This window comes from Microcebus murinus, chromosome 2 (genome assembly GCF_040939455.1).
Source record: "Microcebus murinus isolate Inina chromosome 2, M.murinus_Inina_mat1.0, whole genome shotgun sequence".
Classification (NCBI taxonomy): Eukaryota; Metazoa; Chordata; class Mammalia; order Primates; family Cheirogaleidae; genus Microcebus; species Microcebus murinus.
This window is the reverse complement of record NC_134105.1, coordinates 2,503,805-2,522,971: the sequence shown is the minus strand read 5'-3', so window position 1 is coordinate 2,522,971 and position 19,167 is coordinate 2,503,805. Positions and strand designations below refer to the sequence as shown.

Here is a 19,167-nt window from a genome sequence, read left to right as displayed (position 1 = left end):
GTTTTGACAAACCCAGAGCAAAAATAAATAAATAAAATAGAAAAACTTAGCCGGGCATGGTGGCACATGCCTGTAGTCCCAGCTACACAGGAGGCTGAGGCAAAAGGATTGCTTGAGCCCAGGAGTTGAGGTTGCTATGAGCTAGGCTGATGCCATGGCACTCCAGCCTGGGCAACACAGTGAGACTCTGTCTTAAAAAAAAAAAAAAAAAAAGATGAAGCAGCTAGTACCTTGCTCAGTCACAGAACTACAAATAAAGGAGTTAGGAAGAAATTTAAACACAGGCTATCTGCTTTAGTCAGGCACCCACGTGCTTTTCCTCCATGACACACAGCACCTCATGGCTGTGGAACCAGGCAACCACCAAGGCATGGCCTCACCTGCACCCTAGGTCACCTTGACACACAGACTAGGCTAGGTCCTCCCAAGGGAAGGGTGCCCTCTGTGGGCATGCCCAGACCCAGAGATTAGCCACGATCCCTCCTCAGGCACCCAGGCATGCTCCCTTACTAACTGGGCCTGAGTCCTGACTCTGGCCAGTAAGGCCATCATTTTGACCCCACTTTGACCCCAGAGGCTGAATGATGAATATTGTGCCCACTAGCTGGCATCCCCCTGAGCTCTGAGAGGAACACCACTGCTCTACTGGCCAGTGCTCCCAGTTCTAAAAGCCGGAAGAATGAGGAACAGACCATAGATGTCAAGAGAGGCCAGGGCTACAGGCTTGGCCCCCAAACCTGCCCCACTCAAGTCACGCTCACCTGAGGTCTCCTGACGAGTGGGCAGGCCCCACACCATTCTGGGGCACAGTGGGAAAGCAGCACTCCTCTGGAGTGTAGCTCTGTGGCTCTAGGGTACTGGGAAATGGACAGCTGGACAGGCTGAAATAAGTGAGTCCAAAGCCACATGGTTTATTGGGGGCCAAGTGGGCTCAGTTGGGCAGGGTGGGCTATGTGTCACAGTCCTCAGGGACGGCAGCCGTGATTATGAGGGAGGGCTCCAGGACACCCGAGCTAGTGAAGCTGTCCTCTGCACACAGTCTCTGGCTGGGGAGCTGGGAGGCCAGGCCACCCTGGGCCAGGGACTCCACAATGACCTCAGCCGAGCCCACTTCCAGCTCTGCAGGTGGCTGAAGAGCCACCACCACCATCTTCTCATCTTCAATGACCAGGTTTCGGAGCTTGCGCTGCCGTGGGTTGTAGTTCTCCACCCGATCGTGGATCTCCATGTGTCTCCGCAAGTGGGCCTGGGGGAAGGGGGAGCTTAGGACGGGAGAGAGCCTGGGGGAGGAAAGGGAGCCCCGGCCAGGCCTACCTGCCGAGTGAACTTATAGCCGCACTCTGTGCATTCGAACTTCCTCACGCCCTTGTGCCGTCGGACATGCACGCGCAACTGCTCCACGGCTGCAGGAACGAAGCACCACCAGCGTTAGGGCGTTAGGGGAGGTGGGAGCACTACAGGGATCGCCCTGAGATGAGTCCAGAGCCCACACAGAAATGCGGCACGAGGCTAAGACAGGCATCAAGGAGGTGGCCAAGCAGTCAGCAGGCGTTTCTTTCTTTCCACTGTCCTTGGGGCCAGTTATAACTGCTGCCCAGGCCCTGCCAGGGACATCCCAGCATTGCTGCTGCACTGGACGCCCCCCCCCCCCAATCCTGGCAAAGCAGCTCCACTCTCATCTCTTCAGGGCATAGGAGAGGAAAGAGATTGACTAGCAAGAAGGTTCTGCTGCTAAGAACAAGCATTTGAAAGCCACTGTTGCGCCCACCTCCGTCCCAAAGACCCTCCACTCAGGTCAGTGAGAAACAGAGATGGCCCAGCCCTCGGCTTCCCCCAGGACTTGTCCGGGTACCTTTGAAGGTCTTGCCACAGATCTGGCAGAAGTGGGGCCTGCCCTCCTGGTGACGGCTGGCCACGTGCCTCAGGAGGGGCCCCTTCTCTGTGAAGCGCTGGTCGCAGAACTCGCAGCTGAAGGGCCTCTCACCCGTGTGGGTGCGATTGTGCTTGTCCAGGCTGGCTGAGGGGAGAAGGTGGAGGTGGAGGCTCAGCTGCTGGCTTCAGTCTTGGGACAGGGAGGGGAGAGGCATGCCTCACCTTGGGTGCGGAAGGTCTTGCCACAGAGGTGGCATTGGAATGGCTTCTCGCCTGTGTGCGTGCGCAGGTGCATGTTGAGATTGGCCTTCTGGGTGAAGGCGTGGCTGCAGAACTCACAGACATGTGGCCTCTCATTCCTGTTTGGGCAGGGACACGGACAGAGGCCATCAACAAGGGAACTTGCCCCCTTCACTCTGCTACAGCTGGGAGCGTGACTGGCAAGGAGGGCCTGGGCAGTACCAGGCAAGGGGCACCACCTCCCCCCGGGGCAGAAGGGAGCTCTATGGAATGGGAGGCACAGGAAAGTAAGAACATGCCCCCCAGGAGGTACAGAACAAGACTCCGTATGTCCGAGGCAGGGCCAGCCGCTCTGCCTGGCCAACTCTTGCTCAACCCTAAGGTATCCCCACCCCAGAAAGGCTGCAGGCACTAGATTCAGGGTGGAGGGCACACTCATCTGTTTAACTGTCAGCAAACTCTACCTTCCCGGCCCCACTGCTGGTCTGGGCTGGGGGAGGATGGCTGACCCACACCTGTGCTTGGCTTTGATGTGCATCTGCAGGCCATTGCGGCTCGAGGCCCGGTGCCCACACTCCTCGCACACAAATAGCTTCTCCCCACGGTGCTTGAACGCCTCGTGCAGCTGCAACTCCGTGCGGGACAGAAAGCACTTGGCACAGGTCGGGCACTGCAAGGCAGACAGGTCAGGCAGAGGAGCCAGGGCCAGGGTGAGGGCGGGGCTGCCTGGGAGCCCCGCAGGCCCCCAGTACCCTGGAATAGCAGAAAGCACACAGCCTCCTGCCCACTCTTGCTCATGCCAGCATCCAAGTGTGCCTGGCCCAGCCCTGCCTGGCACTTACTGCATGGGGCTTGGGGGCTCCATGTAGCTTGATCATGTGGCTCTGCAAGTCCTTCTTCTGCATGAACTGCTGGGAGCAGGAGGAACACTGAAAAATAGGCCCACAGTCACCTCCAGGGCAGCCTGCACCAACGGAGCCCTGGCCACCCATCCCCGTGCTGTCAGGTGGGAGGGTGAGGGCAGGGCCCAGGTGAGGTCCAAAGAGGCTCCCTGATCTGGAATGAAGGACGGCACCAAGGGGGCCCCCAGTGCCATGGCCAGAGGGGTACTAAGCCTGCCCTCCACGGAAAGAAACTGGTGCCCAGTAAGGACCCTGGAGGCGAAGCTGTAGCCAGTGGCCCGAGCCACAGACACAGGGCAATGGACAGGCAGGGAAGTACCTTAAAGGCTATCAAGGAGGAGGTGTCTGACACCACCCCAGGTAAAGGGCTCAGCAGGAGGTATCCTGGGCCTACCCTCCCTCAGCCCCCTTCCCCGAGGACAAGCCAAGCCTGACCTTGTAGGGCATCTCCCCCGTGTGGGACACCATATGCACCCGCAGCTCCATCCTCCGGCGGAACGTCTCCTGGCACACGGAGCACGTGAAGACCTGGCAGTGTGGGGGGCAAGCAGGGCCGGCGTCAGGGCCTCTGCCTGCTGCGGCAGGAACTCCACTCGCTGCAGGGAAGAGTCTGCCTAGGGGGACGCTCAGGTGGGAGAGGGTAACACGTAACCTGCCTGCCCTGACTGTCACTGAGCGCTGCAAACCCACCACACACCAGGCTCTTCTCAGGCCCAGACAGGCTGGAGGCAGGGGCCGAGTGGCCTCATGCACAGTCCTTGGCCCCAGCTGCCAGCGACAGGCCACTAGGAAGAGAAGGGCAGGGTTTAGCTGGGCCCCATGCATGGGCCAGCAGTGGGTGGGGGCAGCGGCCAGGAGGCCTTTCCCAGCAGCCACCCCCCACTGAGGTTCCCCTTCTCCAAAGCCCATGGTAGAGCTGGGCCAGGGGTCTGGGAAGGCAAATCCAAAGTGCCTCCCACAGAGTCCCTCCTGCACTTATCCCTTCCACCCTTGGGACCTGTGTCCCCTCCTGTACCAAGGTGTGGACTCGATGATATCCAAGGACTCTGAAGCTCTCTTAAGCGTACAGTTCCCCTCTGAGACAGTCTCCGGGGCCCTTCCCAGATGGCACCAAGACAGAGGCCAGCGTGTCCCTGCCCACAAGTACCTGGGCCAACTCCCAAGTACCTGTTCCGAGCGGTTCATGCAATTCCGGGCTTCATGCTCCAGGAGGTTCTCCTTCCGAAAGTAACACTTCCCACATTTGGGACACTCAAAGGGTTTCTCCCCAGTGTGTTTCCTGCCAGGAGAAGCCACATGGGGTGTGGGGGCCGAGAGGATTTCCGGAGTCTCCCTCAACCTTGGGCCCCCTCTGGCCCCCGAGGCTGACGGTGCTGTGTTGCACGGTGAGGGGAAGAGGTGTCCTGAGGCCGGCTCGTGGCTCACCACATGGGCACAGTCAGACCTTGGCTGCTGAACGTGCAAGGACAAGCCCAGAAACCACCTCCAGCAGACTCTCTGCAAGGGAGAGTGCCATGGCCACCCCACACAGTTAGAGGGGACATCCAGAGCCAGCCTCCCAAGAGGCTGCCACAAAGCTGACTGGCAAAGGGGCTGAAGGGGAGGCCTGGCCAGCCTTCTCACTGAAGGCAAAAACAATCCCTGGGGCCTGACCACCTCGAGAAACAACTCAGAGCTTCAAAATTGTGACCAGAGCTGACCACCACACCTTACTCCACTGCTACCACTTAGTGTGGCAACATCACCTGGGCTGCCTGCTCCTTGCCTGCCTCCCTGACTGGCTTCACCTGCCAGCAACAGCCAGAGATCCTTTAAACGGAAGTCAGGGGTCAGTGCCTCTTGGCTCACAGCCCTCCGACGCTTCCCAATTCAGAAAAAAGGCCCGAGACATGACTTTCCATTCCCAAGGTGTCCCATCAGGCCCCACCAGGTCAGGCACGCAGCTCCTTGCTGTCTGTCAACCCACCAGGCTCATTGCTACACCACAGCCCTTAGCCCCAGTCACCCATTTGGTCAACTTCCTCACCTCCTTTGAGTCTTTGCTCAAATCTCACCATCTCATCTCAGTAAGTCTCCCCAGACCATTGTTATTTAACATTGCAACCTGACCCCCACCACACCTAGGCCTCTTCTACTTGTTCTTTTCCCACAGCACTTCTCACCTTCTATCACACACAAATTTACTTCTTGTCTGTCATATGCATAGCGCTGCATAAGCTCCACAAGGGACAATTGTTTTGTTTACTGATACATCCTGAGTGCCCACAAGAGTCTTACCAGCTGCCTCAGTTTGTTGAACAAATGAACTAAATGAACTGACCTCAGAGCCTGTGTGTAGCATTGTGAGAGCTCTTAGGTCCAGCCAGAGGCCAAGCACTTCTTTCTTCCTCTAATCACTGCACCAACTGTCCTCATCCTCATCAAAATGACCTCATGAAGTCATCACTCCCCTCCCAGTTCTCAGGACCAGTCCAGCAACCTGAAGCCCAAGGTCAGGATACAGACAGCGTGACCACCTAAGTCTTACCCTGTCAGAGTGTCCAGGCAGAACAGGGACTGCCCCAGGGTTCCCCATACACTGAGATTACCCAAAGATTCCACTGGCAGCAGCTGCCACAGAGCAAAGTGTGCAGGTATAGCAACCTGGTTTCACCCCCAGCTCTGATTCCAGGTGATCCCTGGTGGCTTACTCAAGTGTCACAGTTAGAAAAGATTTGTGGCCTAACCTGGCTTGGCAAGAAAGTGCACTGTGATGGGATCAGTGATGTCTTCGATGGAGAGTGATAGGATTGGAAGGCATGTGGCCTACCTGCCATCCCCACAGACCTTGCAAGGATTCCAGAGCAGCACTTCCAAAAGAGAACTCTCCGTGATGATAGGAGTGTTCTATGCTACACTATCCAATTCAGTAGCCAGGAGCTATGTGGCTCCTGAGCACCTGAGGTTTGGCTAGTGTGTCTATGGAACTGAATCTTTTATTTAATTTTAATTACTAACACCTAAGGTTAGGCCTCAGCGTCTGCACAGGGGCTTCTCTCCTCCTGTTGACAGGAGCCAGCCAGAGGGCAAGGTCCAGTGGGTGGAACCTATTGACGAGGTGTCCACACACCCATCTCCAGCCAGATGACTCACAGCAGGAGGGGGAGGAAGAATCCCACCCAAAGCTAGGTTCTCACTCCCTGATGACCAGAGCTGTGCCAATGCCAGGCACCAGGTGAGGATCCCTCCCCCAATGTGGAAATGGCAGACAGAAAAAGAAAATAGAAAAACAGAACGTTTACCTGTTGTGAACTTTAAGATAATATTTGCTGAGGAACTTTTTATGACATGTGGGGCATTCAACCGGCACCGCTGTACCTTTTCTGTTCTCAGCGGGCTCAGCTGCTAGGGAACCTGTGCTCAGGGCTGGCTCAGCAGCACAGGGCTTTCTGATTACGTTTGACTTCCTCCTGGTCAGCACAGCCTCAGGCTCAGAAACGTAATCGCCATCCCCGTCGTCCTCCACTTGAACCACCACTTCCCACTAGGGCAGAAGAGGCAGCAGGAGGGGGTGGGAGTCACCAAATTAATCAGCCGGGGTTTCGGGGACTCAGCTCCAGTTCTATCCCAACCCCTAACCCAAACAGGTCCCTTCATCAGGAACTGTTCTCTTCAGGGGCCCAGGGCAGATAGCATCTGCACCTTGCATTTGGAGACAAGTGGCTCTGTTTATGGGGAACTGGAAGCCTGGCTGCATTTCACTGTCCTGGGGAGACACCTGTAGTCCTGATGCTGCCTTCTCCACTCCCAGGAAACTGGCACCCATATGGACAGCTGCAACCAGTAGAAAGGTCAGCCTCAGGTCACCAGCTTTCTTGGTTTGGAGAAGGCCTGTTCCAAACCCACATAGCAAAATTCTTCTTTGGGGTCCAGATTATCCCAAGAAAGTGTTGATCTTTTTCCCCTACTCTTATTTCCCCAGTTCCAGCACCCTGGGCACAGCACAGTACCTCATTACTCCCGCCCTGCAGCTGCGCCCCTTCAGCATCCAAGGGCCTTGGGGGCACTTTGCAGTCCTCAGGCTCCTTGTCCTCTGGGGAACAAGGCTTCAGAGCCTGCTTGAGTTTCCCACGGAGGAAGGATGGGCTCTCACTCTGAGCAGGGGGACGAAGCTGGGGCCTCTGGGGGCTGTGACTGCCTCTGGGCTCCTGATCCCTGGAGACTAGACCCAGAGTCCTGGAAACTTCCTCTTCCTCCAAGCCTTCTGGCTCCTTGAGGTGGCTGTTCACATCCTGAGAGGCAGGTTTCCCCAGCACACTCTGGCCACCTGATTCCTGTCCCACTGAGGTTTTGGGCTTGAAGCTCTGGCACAGCTCCACAGCCTCAGGCACTCGTAACTCCCTGGCTGCCAGGAGTACCTGATCCCGGTTCCCCGAGGTGAGAGCGAGGTGACCAGTGTAGAAAAAGTCCAACAAGAGGCCAAATATCTCAGCGAAGCCGGCAGGGAGTACAACACTACCCCCTGAACCATCCCCGTAGAGGCTCTGGAAGAAGTGGCTGCAGCAGGCAAGGACACTCCAGTGTGCCTTGAATACCAGGCCCCCCACGTCCAGGGTAGCGTCGCAGTACTGGCCCTTCTCCCGCTGCTTGTTGAGCTCCTGCAGAACCCTCACACTGTGCTGGACAAACGAGCCGTCCATGATCAGAAGAGCAGGAAGGCAGGAGTGACACTGTGGCCAGCCCAACCAAGCGTATGCAACAGAAAGCCCCTGGATTTGAAAAGAAAGGGGAAGTTGGACTCTATTCTAATAGTCACATTTATCAGAACGAGGGCTTAGGTCAAGGTTAGCGGGTGCACGCGGAGAAGAGGAACAGATTGACAGCCTCCGGGGAGGGGGCGGGGGCCATATTGGATTGGCCAGAGAGGGGTGGAGGCGCAGGCGGACTAGCTGGGGGACGGGGCATGGCGGGAGACAGGGTCATGAAGAGGGGCTAGTAGGAGGAATCAAAGTTTGGGGAAAGAAGGCAGGGGATGTGCGCGAACGGAAGGCTCTGGACCGAGGTGTGGGAGGGGCGGCAGACGCGGACAGGTAAGCGGAGCCCACGCCGCGCCCACAGGTCCCGAGCCGCCGCCGGGCGGAAGGCGGCCGCGGCACGCTCCCACCAGCGGCCACGACGGCTCGCAGCCCCTCCCTCCCTCGCCCCGCGCCCTCCTCACCCGGGCTGGTCCTCCCTTCACCGGCCCCACCGGCCCCGCGCTCCGTCGCCTCCACACCCCACGGACCAACTGCCCGGCAGTGTGTGCCCGGCCTACCCTGCGGAGACGCCGCCTTCGCCGCGCCGGACGTGACGTCAGGGCGCGCCGGCTAGGCGGGCGCTTTGGTGTCGTAGGGCTTCTACCAGTAGCTCCCATCCGATGGGGCGGGACGCTTCCGAGAACGGCCAATGGGATGCAGGGAAGGGCGGGTCCAGGCGCAATGCTTTCGGTAGTGGAGCCGCCTTCTGGCGTTGCCCAGCAACCCCAAGCTGGGCGCCCGCTTTTGCTGGGCTCCCCGCTCACTCTTCAAGAGGCGACACCACCCCCACCCCAGACCTGAAGCCCAGCCAAGACGCAGACACGCATTTCGCCTCTTTATTGGCAGCCCGGAGCCTGAGCTGGGCTCTCCTGGGCGCTTACGCATCCCAACCCAAGACCGAGGAGCCCAAAGGCCTCCCGGACGCCCCAGCTCCTGCTCGACCTTCGACCCTCAGGCCAGGGAAGGCTCACAGTCCTGCCCGCCCCGCTTGGCCCCCACTGGTCAGGTGGAGCCGCGGCGCCTCGTGTAGTCCTGGATGGAGGCCTGGAAGTGCTCTGTGTTGTTAAGATCTGGGCGGCAAAGGATCACATAGCACTTGGGGAGGAAATAGCCACTGAAGCCGCTGCTCAGGCTGCTCAGCGTGGCCAGCACATTGACCGCGGGCAGGTACTTGTCCTGGTAGACGCTGGCCAGGGTGAAGTAGGCGATCCAGGACACGAAGTTGAGGAGCAGGCTGAAGGTGACACATTTGGCCTCGTTATAGTTCTCTGGCAGGTCCTTGCCCAGGTAGCTGCAGGCAAAGGCGCTGACCGAGAGGAGGCCATTGTAGACAAAGGCCAGCACGAAGCCCAGTGAGTGGACCTCTGTGCACTCAAGCATCACCAGCTGGGGGAAGCGCCGGTATTCTCTGGTGGGCAGTGGTGTCCACACCGCAAGCCAGGTTAGACAGATAAGCAGCTGGGTCATTGAGCTGATCAGCACAAACAGGCCAGCACCATGGTTTTGGACCCAGGCACGGTAGAATGTGGGTAACTTGGTTGAAAACTTGAAGATGATGACCAGTTGGAAGGAGCGAACTGTCAGGCAGGACAGGAAGACGGCAAAACCAAGGGCAAAGAGGGCCTGGCGCAGCAAGCACGCTGGCAGTGTGGGCTCCCCAAAAAAGCCATAGATGCTGCAGCTACCTGCTGCCAGGGAGCCCAGCATGAGGAAGCACAGCTGGCCCCCAGCTGACCTCACCACAGGGGTGTCTAGGTGCCAGGCAAACAGGCCAGCAGTCCCAACCAGCAGCAGCAGCAGCAGTGAATTAGCTGCCAGCAACACCCAAGAGATGTGCTCATGCCAAGTCAAACACACCACAGTGCGTGGGAAGCAGGTCTGGCTTCCCCCAGGTGCCCACTCTTCTTTCCCACAAGGCTGACATCTGTGTGGGTCTGAAAGGGAAGGCAGAGAAGGTTCCTGAGAGTTGATGAGAGGGAGTTTGTGCAGGCCTGCAAGATGCTGAGAAAGCTGTACCATGGCAGCTAGGCTCTGCTGGCTATAGCAGGGGCAGGAGGGCAGGTAGCCAGCAGTAAGGCCTGAGGCCAAGTGTTTCCTCAAAATGTCTGTGTTAATTACAGACTCTGAAGACATACGTGTTCTATATGGCTCATGATCCCTGCAGGGGTTGCCAAACCAATAGGTCCCTAGCAAGGGCCTTGCCCTGGTAACTCTACCCACACACCATACCATTAGCTATGATCTGATGGGAGCCAGCCCTAAAGGAAGGGGATTTTCATCTTTCTCTCCAGCACTTCCACTAACCAAATCCTCCTTCCTGAGCTGCTGCTCTGTGGCTTCTTGAGTCCTGACTCACTCAATGAAGACATAAGAAATGCATTCCCATCCCTGCAGGGATAGTAAAAGGAAAGAAGGTGGCCCCAGGAGTCCAGCTCTAGGCTGAGCCCTTAGCTACCTAATTTGCTCTCAGATCTTGACTTTGCACCCTGGATGGGGCATCCTGGTTTTTTCGGTTGTTGTGTTTTGTTTTGTTTTTTGCTGTAAACATGCTAGTATCGGCATCCAGGCCAAGATGTTCAAGGAGCTAGCTGTCTTTGGCCTGGACACTAGAAGGGACACAAATAGGACAAGAGGGTACAAAGGGAAAAGTAGCTACATTCACTTGGAGAACGAGGTTGAATTCAGGATAAGATTGCACCTGTAGAAGTTGTGATGGGAGCTCTCTAATAATGGACTCACCTCAGTCTAAGGCTTTCAGTTGGTTTGTTGTTTCTTCTTTTATTTATTTATTTATTTATTATTTATTTATTTTTTTTGAGACAGAGTCTCACTTGTTGCCCAGGCTAGAGTGAGTGCCGTGGCGTCAGCCTAGCTCACAGCAACCTCAATCTCCTGGGCTCAAGCGGTCCTTCTGTCTCAGCCTCCCAAGTAGCTGGGACTACAGGCATGCGCCACCATGCCTGGCTAATTTTTTTCTATATATTTTTAGTTGGCCAATTAATTTCTTTCTTTCTTTTTTTCTTTTTAGTCAGTCAAATTTAGCAGTGGGGGTTGAATACCAACTTTAGTGACACTAATGTTAATAAATTCTGATAACCCACTACCATAGGACCAGCCAAATTTCTTTCTATTTTTAGTAGAGATGGGGTCTCGCTCTTGCTCAGGCTGGTCTTGAACTCCTGAGCTCAAATGATCTACCTGCCTCAGCCTCCCAGAGTGCTAGGATCACAACACACCTGGCCTGTTGTTTCTTTCTTTTTTTTTTTTTTAATTTTTAATATTTTTTCTATTTCCAGGCAACATTCTAGAAGTTATCAGGTATGTTGTTTCTTCTTGATCAGAACTCAGTCTGGGCCGGGCGTGGTGGCTCACGCCTGTAATTCTAGCACTCTGGGAGGCCAAGGCGGGTGGATTGCTCGAGGTCAGGAGTTCGAAACCAGCCTGAGCAAAAGCGAGACCCCATCTCTACTATAAATAGAAAGAAATTAACTGGCCAACGAATATATATACAAAAAACTAGCCAGGCATGGTGGCAAATGCCTGTAGTCCCAGCTACTCAGGAAGCTGAGGCAGCAGGATTGCCTGAGCCCAGGAGTTTGAGGTTGCTGTGAGCTAGGCTGACACCACAGCACTCACTCTAGCCTGGGCAACAAAGTGAAACTCTGTCTCAAAAAAAAAAGAACTCAGTCTGATGGCAGGTGTCCTCCAACCTGTACCTAATTGGCATCCCAGTGTCTAGGGCCCAGGTTCTAGGGCTGGGTGTGTGCACGTGGGGGACAAGGGAGGTCCTTCCATCCACTCTGTAGTCCCCAGGAGTGCTAGGTAGCCCACCCACTCACTTGTTCACTCACCACTCTTGTTGAGGAAGGTCCCAGCCTCGCAGGGAACACACTCAAAGCAACAGTGGTGGAAACCCACAACCACTTGCTGGTGCCCTTCAAGACAGTCGCTGGAGCACACAGACTTAGGCACCTGTAAGAAGCCACAGGTGTTCTGCAACCACATGGAGGGGCCCACCTCAAAGGGCAGCTCACATGTGGAACAGAACATAGAATCTCTGTGCATCTGCCTTCAGGGCTCACTCCCAGGGCAGAGCCCCGGCCATGTAAACGAATGCCCCACTGGGCGTCTGTGTGCTAGCCCATGGAGAACCTTCCCTACCTCCTTGGCAGGGCTGGATAGAGCGATGTCGGCCTGACACCTGGCATCCCCCTCCTGCTCTGTGCATGCTGTGCCAGCATCACTCCCAGGCTCCAGGCAGCACATGAGGCAGTCACTTGGTGAGTGGCCACATCGCTATTACCTGGTTGTCCTTTCCGTGCCACTGGATTTTGGTCTCATTTATGTCCAGCTGAACTGGAGACCATGTGGAGGAGCCGATGACTGTGAAGGTCCAGTTGGGCCCACTCCAGTCCCAGGCAATTATGGTATAGCCACTAAATGGGCCCCCATTGTCATTAAGTGTCACAGTGTCCTCGTGTAGAAGGAAATTCACCTTAGGGATCTGCTCCAGAAGCTGAAACAAACATATCATGAAGCCATGGTAGACAACACAGACCCAGATGGCCCAGGAAGCAAATGTCTGAGGCCTTCTTAGGCTTCTATCCTGGTTTCAGCCCACCCAGAAGGTCTGGTCCCTTCCTCAGAGCCCCCTCCCCTCCTTGGAAGCCTCTTGACCCTCCCCACCAGCCTCCTGAGAGGAGGCCTCTGACAAAGGACCCCTTACAGACATTTTTAGCCCTAGATCTTGTCCCTTGACACTTCCAAGGCATGGTGGGTGGTTCAGAGAAGGCAGGGTTCAGAGACGAGAAGAGAAGCATTTGTCTAGGAGACGAGACCCTGGAACTTAGGCCAGAGAGTGCCCGCTCTGCTTGTCTAAGGCTTGGCTGTTCTCCCCGACAGGGTTCCCAGGGCTATGTTCTCTTACCTGCCAGGGGTGGACTGGGCCCCTGGAACAGGCTCCAGAGGTGCAGCCCAGGAGCTGGTGGAGGCCATGGGCCACAGTGTACACTGCCCGATACGTGTTGTAGGCAGAACTCATGGAGAAGGCTCCAAGCCTAGGCATTGAGTGTGGCACGAAAGCTTGGCAGTCTCTGCAGAGCTGATTGCTGCTGCACCAGGAGCCATTGGTGCACGGCCTAGGGGCCCCCTTGTCTGCCCAGGCATAGGCCTCTTCATACTCCTTCAGGCCAGGGACAAACCTCTGCTGGATGGCCACACCCAGCACTGTCCCAATGCCCTGGATCCCAGGCACCTTAGTGATGTGTCTGGAGATGGCCCAGGCTTCTGAGGCGATCCACACCTTGCCAGTCAGGTTGGCCAGCACCACGGACTCGAAGAACACCCTGGCTGACTGCCGGTTGGAGAAAACAATCACGACAGTGGTCTTGGCCTGGGCCAGGCGGCGCATCATGCCCTGCATCTTCTCATCACCCACCCGGGCAGAGAAGGGCACGATGGCCTTGAAAGCAATGCAGATGTGTTCCTTGGTGGCCTGGTCCTCCAGCGCCTGTACCCCCATCTCCCCGTAGTCACCTTCGCTGCCGACCAGTGAGATCCAGACCCACCCGAACCACTGCAGCAGCTGCACCATGGTCTCCACCTGGTGCTCATCACTGGGGATGGTGCGCAGAAAAGAGGGATATTGCCGCTTCATGCCAAGTGTCATGCTGCTGGCCGAGTAGCTGATCTGTGGGGGTGGGGGAGGGTCCCATTCAGCAAGTTCAGCGGCATCAACCTCAACTGAAAGCCCCCAGTGCCTGGCCCTGTGCTGTGTGGGGACACAGGGAGGACAGAGACCAGGAGAGCAGCACTCGACATGCAGACTGACAAATTCCATACAAAGGACCACAAGGCCCCACAGAGGGTTCCTGGGGGAGGAGTCGGAACTCCCACTTGTCCCCAGTGGACAAGGGAGGGGCACACATTGTAAGCAAAGGGAACAAAGCTGCAAGCATGCAGTGAAATGGTATGGAGTGTTTGTGGACCTTCAGGGACTTCTGCTGAGCGGGAGGCGCTTTGGGAGAAGGGGAGCACGGGGTGGGGGGCAGGGCAGGAGGCTTAAACTCTCAAGCTAAGGGGCTTAGTCTTTGTCCTGTAGCTCATAGGGAGCCCCTAAGGGTGTCCACAGATAGGTGATATGTTCAGACTTGGGTTTTAGGAGTGTATCTCTGACTTCAGTGGAGAACTTGTTAGGAAAGGTTCAAAACGAGTCAGGGAGAACTCATGGGAGGCTGATGGAATAATCTGGCTGGGAGATGACACTGGCCTGAATTCAAGCTGCAGCAGTGGAGAAGAGGTTGGGGATGGACTTGACATTGAGAAGGAAGAAGGAGAGGCCACAATAAAGGACTACAGGTGGGAACAGGCAGGACTGCTGGGGTTCTGGCCTGGCTTCAGGTGCCCAGCAGGCTGGGGGGATGCAGGAAGAGAAGAATCTGTCGTGTGTGGGGTAAGGTCAACTTGGGGCCTGCTGGGTCCATGAAGTGCTGCATCTCATCAGGGCCTGCCCAGGATTGGGGAGGAGAGGAAGGCAGCTTCTCAGGGACAGTGGGGCAGGAGGACTCTCCACACTGAAAGTGGAAGACGTGGGGGGCACAGGCAACAAGGAAAGAGTGTCATACCAGGACTGGTGGTATGACAGGTCACCAACACATCATGTAAGTTCTGCCCCCAAACCACTGAATACACGTTCTTCTCATCAGCTCTTGAATGTTTATAGCAGCGCAATTCACAATTGCAAAGGCGTGGAAACAACCCAAGTGCTCATCAATACATGGGTGGATTAATAAAATGTGGTATATGTATACCATGGAGTACTATTCAGCTATAAGAAACAACAGTGATATAGCACCTCTTGTATTTTCCTGGATAGAGCTGGAATGCATTCTACTAAGTGAAGTATCCCAAGAATGGAAAAATAAGCACCACATGTACTCACCAGCAACCAGTGAAATTGGTTTCACTGATCAACAGCTAAGTGCACATATAGGAATAACATTTTTCAGGCCAAGGCTGGGCGCGGTGGCTCACGCCTGTAATCCTAACACTCTGGGAGGCTGAGGTGGGCGGATTGCTCGGAGGTCAGGAGTTTGAAACCAGCCTGAGCAAGAGCGAGACCCCGTCTCTACTATAAATAGAAAGAAATTAATTGGCCAACTAATATATATAGAAAAAATTAGTCGGGCATGGTGGCACATGCCTGTAGTCCCAGCTACTCGGGAGGCTGAGGCAGCAGGATTGCTTGAGCCCAGGAGTTTAAGGTTGCTGTGAGGTAGGATGACATCACGGCACTCACTCTAGCCTGGGCAACAAAGTGAGACCCTGTCTCAAAAAAAAAAAAAAAATGTATCAGGCGTTGGGCAGGTGGGAGGGTGAGGAGGGGATGGGTATATACATACATAATGAGTGCGAGGTGCTTAAAACTCTAAGGGGGGGAGATGGCGGGGGTGGGGGAGCAAGGACAATATACGTAACCTAAACATTTGTTCCCCCATAATATGCTGAAATAATAAAAAAAAAGAAGTCATGTAAGATAAAGAAGGGCTAAAAAGCACTCCTTGGATTTGGAGATCTAGAAGGGGTGAGAACAAAAGTAGTGAGGGCAGAGGCTGGGAGCAGATGGGAAGGGGAGAGGCAAGGGATGGAAAGGGGCCTGGAGGGTGTGCAGGGCTGTTACAGGCCAGGAGGGGCAGGCCCAAGAGATAGGACAAGAATATGCATAGGGACAAGATAAAGGGACACCCCCACCTCTGAGCAAAGAGAAGAAAGGAAGGAAGGCAGGTGGGACACATGGGCAGGAGGTGAAATGTGTTTTGTTCTTAACAAAGGAGAAGGAACCTCGGGCTGGAGAGGGGAGGGAGGGCAGCGGTGTGCAGCTGCACGGCAGGAGTTGAGGAGAATGGCTTTCCCACAAGGCGGAGGCAGGGAGATGTGGAAGCAACCCTTGGAGAGGAAGGAAGGCTGGGCAGGGACCATGCTGGTCAGGGGCCTCTGCAACACGACTGAAGGGCTGTGACCGCCCAAGAAGTCCAGGGCAAGACCAGCTTTGAGGGGACAGCAGCTCTTGCCCGGCCGCCCCAGCCCATGCTGGACTTGCCAGGAGGGACACGGGCAAACCTCTGAGGCTCCAGCTTACCAGGGGCACAAGGTAAGGGCTCAGCAGGGTGGCAGTGGTGGCAGCACGGTTGGAGTCATCGGGCCCAATCACCGCCACAACCTTGGGGAAATAGTCGAGAAGGTTTCCCTGGATCTCTATGTGGTGTGTCCCTGGCATGGAGAGCACTCTCAGCGTGGCATACACATTGGCAGACTCCGAGCACACGTCGTACAGCTCGTACCCTAGGGTGACGTTGGGCAGCAGGGCCGTGGAGTTGTTTATCTCCTCAACGGCGAAGCGCATGGCCTGGAAGTGGTGGTAGCCGTGGCCGTTGAAGCTGCCGGGCCTGTGGGAAAGCAGAGAGCTGAGAAGCACGAGGACCCATGTATACCCCTGGCCTCCTAGACCCCCAGGCTTTGGGGGTAGAAAGGAACCTCTGAGGTCATCTGTCCAGTCCCCTACAACCATGACCTCAGCATGGGCCCTGAAGCACACACATAGCTCCAGTAGGTGTTAACAGGCCTTGGGAGGTGGGAACAAGCTGGAGAAATGCCACATGCCCCCCTACCCTCAGATAAGCACCAGAACATCAAAAGGCTCCCACAGGCTGGGCGCGGTGGCTCATGCCTGTAACCCTAGCACACTGTGAGGCCGAGGCGGGCGGATCGCTCAAGGTCAGGAGTTCCAGACCAGCCTGAGCAAGAGCGAGACCCCGTCTCTACTAAAAATAGAAAGAAATTAATTGGCCAACTGAAAATATGTAGAAAAAATTAGCCAGGCATGGTGCTGCATGCCTGTAGTCCCAGCTACTCGGCAGGCTGAGGCAGGAGGGTTGCTGGATCCCAGGAGTTCAAGGTTGCTGTGAGCTAGGCTGATGCCACGGCACTCTAGTCCGGGCAACAGAGTGAGACTCTGTGTCAAAAAAAAAAAAAAAAAAAAGGCTCACACAGTTCTGAAACAGAGAAACCTGCTATATTAGTCAGGGTTCCACAGAGAAACAGAATCAATGGGATGTATATAGAGTCAGAGAGGTTTATTTTAAGGAATTGGCTCCCATAATTATGGGGGATGGCACGTCCAAAATTTACAGGACAGGCCAGCAGGCTGGACATTCTGACAAGAGTTGATGTTATAGGCTTAAGGCCGAGGGTGATCTGGAGGCAGATTTCCCTCGTTTTACAGGGACCTTGTCTCGAAAAAATTTAAAAGAGAATTTAACCACTACATCTGCTTAACCTTGTTTAACTCGTGCTTCTCAGCAGGACACCTAGGAATGTGTTGAGGGCCTGTGTACCTTGTTGCCCCTTCTTTGGGAACTTCTGTCTGGAACACAACAGGGACATGCTGGTGACATGATCCTGCCCTGCTTAAAGAACATGCTAAGCCAGGTACCATGGTAGGCACCTGTAGTCCTAGCTACAGAAGGCTAAGGCAGAGGATCATCTGAGCCCAGGACTTTGAGAGCAGCCTGGGCAATATAGTGAGACCCTTCCTCAAAAATAAAAAAAGATTTATACTTAAAAAAAAAAAAAAAAAAAAGAGCATGCTGGCCTGTTCCATTTTTCAGCCTCTCTACTTGTTCAAAGGCTCTTCATCACTTCTGTCACTTCTGTCCCCTAAGTCTCTCAGAGGAGACTTACTGTTGCCTGTGGGAGACAGTCCTCCAGTTATCTAAAGCCAGTTTTCCTGTCTTCCTCCCTTCCTGCCCTACCCAACTTCTCTTTTCAGCCCAAGTTTTCTTTTCCCAGGTTCCTATCTGCAGCTCTTTGGGCAGGTCCTCATATGCCAGGATTTCCAGAATCTTCCTCTTGGACCAACTGTTGGGTACGCTTCATGTGTAGGTCAACCTGCAGCTAAGCCCTGACAGCATTCTTGAGCCTCCAGATTTGCACAGTCTGCAATCAACTATCTTCTTTAAAAGAAAGGAGACCAAGTGGAGTGGCTCACTCCTATAACCCCAGCACTTTGGAAGGCCAAGGTGGGAGGATAACTCGAGCCCAGGAGTTTGAAACCAGCCTGGGCAACACAGTGAGACCCCCATCTCTAGGAAAAAAAATTAGTCCAGTGTGGTAGCATGTGCCTGTAGTCTTAGCTATTTGGGAGGATCACTTGAGTCCAGGAGTTCTAGGCTGCAGTGAGCTATGATTGCATCACTGCACTCCATCCTGGGAGACAGAGCAAGGCCCTGCGTCCCCCAAAAAATTAAATTAAGAAAAGAAACGCAGTAGTTCACTCTACCTAGATCATTGACTGCATGAAGGCAGAAAAGTATTTATCTTTGCTAAACTTCTGAAGCATCTACTGGTTTGTGTCATGTGTCTCCCCTTCCCACTTGCCATCTGGGAGACTAAGGAGCTTTGAACTTGGGTAGGAGTAGGAGGAGATGGGAGATGGAATGAACATCCTTGATTAATCCTTGCCATCCAGTTATGGTACAAAGCCAGGAGTTGACTTAAATGGAGTTACAATACAACACATTCTAACAGCAAGGACAGAATAACGTACTGCAAAGTGGAAACTGGCAGAAACATCTGGGAAGGTCTAGCAGGCACTTGAAGGCCGGACCTGGATTGACCAGGGGCAGTTGAGGTGGCAAGGACAGGGGCACAGATGGCAAGGTCCTGCTGAGGAGGGCTGGCAGAGGGGCTATGGGGCCACAGGTCCCGCTAAGTGATGGTTCTGCTGACCCCACACTCACCTGTCACACAGGGTCACCTCTGGTCTGCGTCGCACCTGCAGGCATTCAGCATGGAGAGAGAACAGGCCTGCAAGGAGGTAATCCCCAGGGAGGCTGAAGTCGGGAGAGGACTCAGTGCTGTGGCAGCTGTAAGCCCAACAGCAGGAAATGCAAAGTTGCAGGCCAACGAGGTGAGCGGTCTGGAGCAACATGCTGGCCACACACATGGCCCGGCGTCCAGCATGGCCGAGCGGAGCGCTCTAAGTTGGCGGTTGCTTAAATAGAATAGAAGGCAGCTGCCCAGACGCTTCGCAACTTTGTGTCCCTGGAAGGGCTGTTTGCTTCCGGGCCTGTGTTCCCACTCAGGAACTGGGCAGGGCAAAGGCACGGATGCAAACCAGGTGGCACCCAGTGACCCTTCCTCTGGACGGTTGTGGGTTCCATCCTTGCTCTGGTGCCTGCGGCTTCACCTGGCTCAGAAGGGAAGCCCTGGCATTTTGAGGGGAGGAGGAGGCTGGGACACGACTTCCCTTGGCCCTTGAGGAAGTCAGTGTAGGCAGTTACTATCAGGGAGCTGTGGGTTTTAGAACGTTTTACCTGGGC

General features: G+C 55.1%; 2 protein-coding genes across 3 annotated transcripts; both read right to left on the bottom strand.

Moving 5' to 3' along the window:
- Positions 1 to 887: 887 nt before the first annotated feature.
- On the bottom strand, positions 888 to 8,353 carry ZBTB48 (zinc finger and BTB domain containing 48). Of its 2 annotated transcripts, none has more exons than XM_012791524.2 (11): positions 8,212 to 8,353; positions 7,004 to 7,762; positions 6,296 to 6,537; positions 4,182 to 4,293; positions 3,450 to 3,542; positions 2,955 to 3,041; positions 2,628 to 2,782; positions 2,095 to 2,231; positions 1,853 to 2,017; positions 1,315 to 1,403; positions 888 to 1,246 (listed from the first exon to the last, which is right to left on the bottom strand). In XM_012791524.2, the coding sequence occupies exons 2-11, from the start codon at positions 7,691 to 7,693 to the stop codon at positions 950 to 952; spliced, it is 2,067 nt and encodes a 688-aa protein (XP_012646978.1). In that variant the 5' UTR covers positions 7,694 to 7,762; positions 8,212 to 8,353; the 3' UTR covers positions 888 to 949. The 2 variants fall into 2 exon arrangements, with proteins under 2 accessions (XP_012646978.1, XP_012646979.1); XM_012791525.3 differs by having other exon boundaries at positions 8,308 to 8,344.
- Positions 8,354 to 8,611: 258 nt separating this feature from the next.
- TAS1R1 (taste 1 receptor member 1) lies at positions 8,612 to 18,776 on the bottom strand. The gene is made up of 6 exons (XM_012791523.3): positions 18,586 to 18,776; positions 15,927 to 16,233; positions 12,717 to 13,478; positions 12,093 to 12,305; positions 11,641 to 11,761; positions 8,612 to 9,723 (listed from the first exon to the last, which is right to left on the bottom strand). Exons 1-6 carry the CDS (start codon positions 18,774 to 18,776, stop codon positions 8,792 to 8,794), a joined length of 2,526 nt encoding a protein of 841 aa, XP_012646977.2. The 3' UTR covers positions 8,612 to 8,791.
- Positions 18,777 to 19,167: the final 391 nt, after the last annotated feature.